Genomic DNA, 2,958 nt, shown 5'->3' on the forward strand with positions numbered 1-2,958 from the left:
TACCAGGGTTCCTCGCTGATACAGACTTGCCTCTAATTCAATTACCTCCCCAACGCGTTTTTACCCCAGTAGTTATCCCAGAGGTGGAGTCCGGCTCTTCGCATTCATCCTTAGAGGATCAGATAGACCAGTTCCAATTTACTGAGGAAGGGGAGGCTTCGGTTTGAGTAGTAGAGATCTCCGACTCTGACGCTGATTTGGACCGTGCCTTAGCGGCTCCTGGTACTGGTCTGGTCATCGCACAGCCTGATCTTAGCGAGGACACAGAGGAAGAAGAAGGAATGGACCTCCAGCCGAGGACTGGCCTCAGGGGTCTTTTATCCAACAGGTCCAAAGGGCAGACCTCTAAGGAGATCTCGAAAGGACAGGTCGTCTCCAAAGCCCCCGCTCTTCCTCCCCCTCCCTCGTCGGGCGCGGCGCTGAAGCCTATGCCTAATCTAAAGCGAAAAAGGCCTGTAGAAGAGGCAGAGGAGGGAGAGGTTGCCCGCGAGAAGGCCGGGCCTAAAAAGAAGGGCAAGGAAACGAAAGAGCCCCGGGAAAAAAGAACAAGGTCCACTGAGAGCCGAGATGAGGCGGTCACTCAGAGGGGACCTCGGACATGGTCTCCTCGGATCGAGCTAGATGGCGCTCCAATCCTCTGGGATACGACCCTATGGGAGTCCCAGCGTGAGCCAGCTTCGTTCTTGGCTGAAGCGTTGCAGCAACCTCTTCTCTTGCCCCGTGATATGGAAGGCCTCAGGAAGATTCGTCAACCAGAGCTTTTCATGTCATTGAAGAGGGACATGGCTGTGGTAAGTGGAATCTTCTATCTTATCTTTGTGTTGAGAACCTTCTTATCGTCTTATCTTGGTATCGTCTTCATTTCCGTCTGAGTGCAGATCACCCAACAAATTTATGTTGCTGAGGAATGGGCCAAACAAGCTCGTGAGGATGTGCATAGGGAGGCTCAGTCCCGTGCTACAGCTGAGAGGGCCGCGAGCGATCTCAAACGTGATCTTGATCGTCAGGATCATGAGCTAAAAGAGGTGAAGAAGGCCAATGCGAGTGCAGAGGCTGGCCTGAAAACTGCTGAAAAGCAAACCGAAGAGCTGCGCAAGCAGCTCCGACACTTTGAGGAAAAACTGTCAGCGGAGCAACAAGCGGTTTCGGAGCTTAAGGCTGAGCTTGCAAGGGCTAAGGAGGAAGCCCGCTTGTCCAGGGAGGTTGCCGAGAAGGCTGTGGCGGCTTCGTATGAACGTGGGGTTCACGATACTGAGGAAAGGTTGACTGAGGAAGTCGCCACTGTCTGCAGGGATTATGTCACCTCGACCTGGGGATTGGCCATGGATAGGGCAGCCGTCCCCGCAGATTCTGATCTCAGGAAAGTTGAGAACATCTTTTACCCTGCGGAGATACGTGAGACTCCTGGGGAGGTCGCTTCCACTGAACCTCTTCCAGCAGATTCCCCCATTCCCGAGACTGGAGGCATGGAGCAAGCTACGCAGGGCCAGTCACCTGAGGACAGTCTTCGCATCAGCGAGATCCTTGCCCAGGCCCAGGAGATCGCCCCGGAGAACCCAGCAGTGGATGATCAGCCCGCCCCAACTCAGGGCCCTTAGGGACGTAGAATAGGAATTCGTCTGTCCCGCTTTTGTATTTTGTTTTGTTTGATCCTTGCTAATATTTCTGAACTGAATTACTTTGAACATTATATGACAAAAGTTATTTAATTACATATATCGCTGCTTTACTTTATTTTGTTTTCATCATGAATGGATATCAGTCTTACCCTTTTACTGCTTAAAGTCGAACAATAATGAATAAAGACGTTAAAATTGCGACACTTTGTAGTCGAGCAAGAACGATTACAATGCTGATTTTTCCCAAGTCCGTGGCTAAGAATCCGCGCAGGACTTGGCTTCCCTTTAACGCTTTTCGTGAATCATAAACGGTTAACCCTTGATGAAAGAATTGTGTGGTTAATTTCCCCCAAGTCTGTGGTTCGAGGAGCCATGCAGGACTTGGGTTCTGTTTAACGCTTATTGAGATTGTTGCGCGGTTAATTTCCCCCAAGTCTGTGGTCCGAGGAGCCATGCAGGACTTGGGTCTTGTTTAACGCTTACTGAGATTGTTGCGCGGTTAATTTCCCCCAAGTCTGTGGTTCGAGGAGCCATGCAGGACTTGGGTTCTGTTTAACGCTTATTGAGATTGTTGCGCGGTTAATTTCCCCTAAGTCTGTGGTCCGAGGAGCCATGCAGGACTTGGGTCTTGTTTAACGCTTACTGAGATTGTTGCGCGGTTAATTTCCCCCAAGTCTGTGGTTCGAGGAGCCATGCAGGACTTGGGTTCTGTTTAACGCTTATTGAGATTGTTGCGCGGTTAATTTCCCCTAAGTCTGTGGTCCGAGGAGCCATGCAGGACTTGGGTCTTGTTTAACGCTTACTGAGATTGTTGCGCGGTTAATTTCCCCCAAGTCTGTGGTTCGAGGAGCCATGCAGGACTTGGGTTCTGTTTAACGCTTATTGAGATTGTTGCGCGGTTAATTTCCCCCAAGTCTGTGGTCCGAGGAGCCATGCAGGACTTGGGTTCTGTTTAACGCTTACTGAGATTGTTGCGCGGTTAATTTCCCCCAAGTCTGTGGTCCGAGGAGCCATGCAGGACTTGGGTTCTGTTTAACGCTTACTGAGATTGTTGCGCGGTTAATTTCCCCCAAGTCTGTGGTTCGAGGAGCCATGCAGGACTTGGGTTCTGTTTAACGCTTATTGAGATTGTTGCGCGGTTAATTTCCCCCAAGTCTGTGGTTCGAGGAGCCATGCAGGACTTGGGTTCTGTTTAACGCTTATTGAGATTGTTGCGCGGTTAATTTCCCCCAAGTCTGTGGTCCGAGGAGCCATGCAGGACTTGGGTTCTGTTTAACGCTTACTGAAAATTGCTGCGTGGTTAATTTCCCCCAAGTCTGTGGTCCGAGGAGCCATGCAG

At 50.7% G+C, this 2,958-nt stretch overlaps 1 protein-coding gene across 1 annotated transcript; it reads left to right on the top strand.

The window, feature by feature from the left end:
- Window positions 1-281: 281 nt before the first annotated feature.
- Window positions 282-1,598, top strand: LOC126689917 (uncharacterized). The gene is made up of 2 exons (XM_050385076.1): window positions 282-791; window positions 879-1,598. Exons 1-2 carry the CDS (start codon window positions 282-284, stop codon window positions 1,596-1,598), a joined length of 1,230 nt encoding a protein of 409 aa, XP_050241033.1.
- Window positions 1,599-2,958: the final 1,360 nt, after the last annotated feature.

Source organism: Quercus robur, chromosome 6 (assembly GCF_932294415.1).
Source record: "Quercus robur chromosome 6, dhQueRobu3.1, whole genome shotgun sequence".
In the NCBI taxonomy this organism is placed as follows: Eukaryota; Viridiplantae; Streptophyta; class Magnoliopsida; order Fagales; family Fagaceae; genus Quercus; species Quercus robur.

Bases quoted from the DNA above. Each gene is read 5' to 3' on its own strand.
- LOC126689917 (XM_050385076.1), top strand. From the start codon at position 282: ATGGACCTCCAGCCGAGGACTGGCCTCAGGGGTCTTTTATCCAACAGG. The intron at 792-878 runs GTAAGTGGAATC...GTCTGAGTGCAG, and splicing joins TGAAGAGGGACATGGCTGTG to ATCACCCAACAAATTTATGT.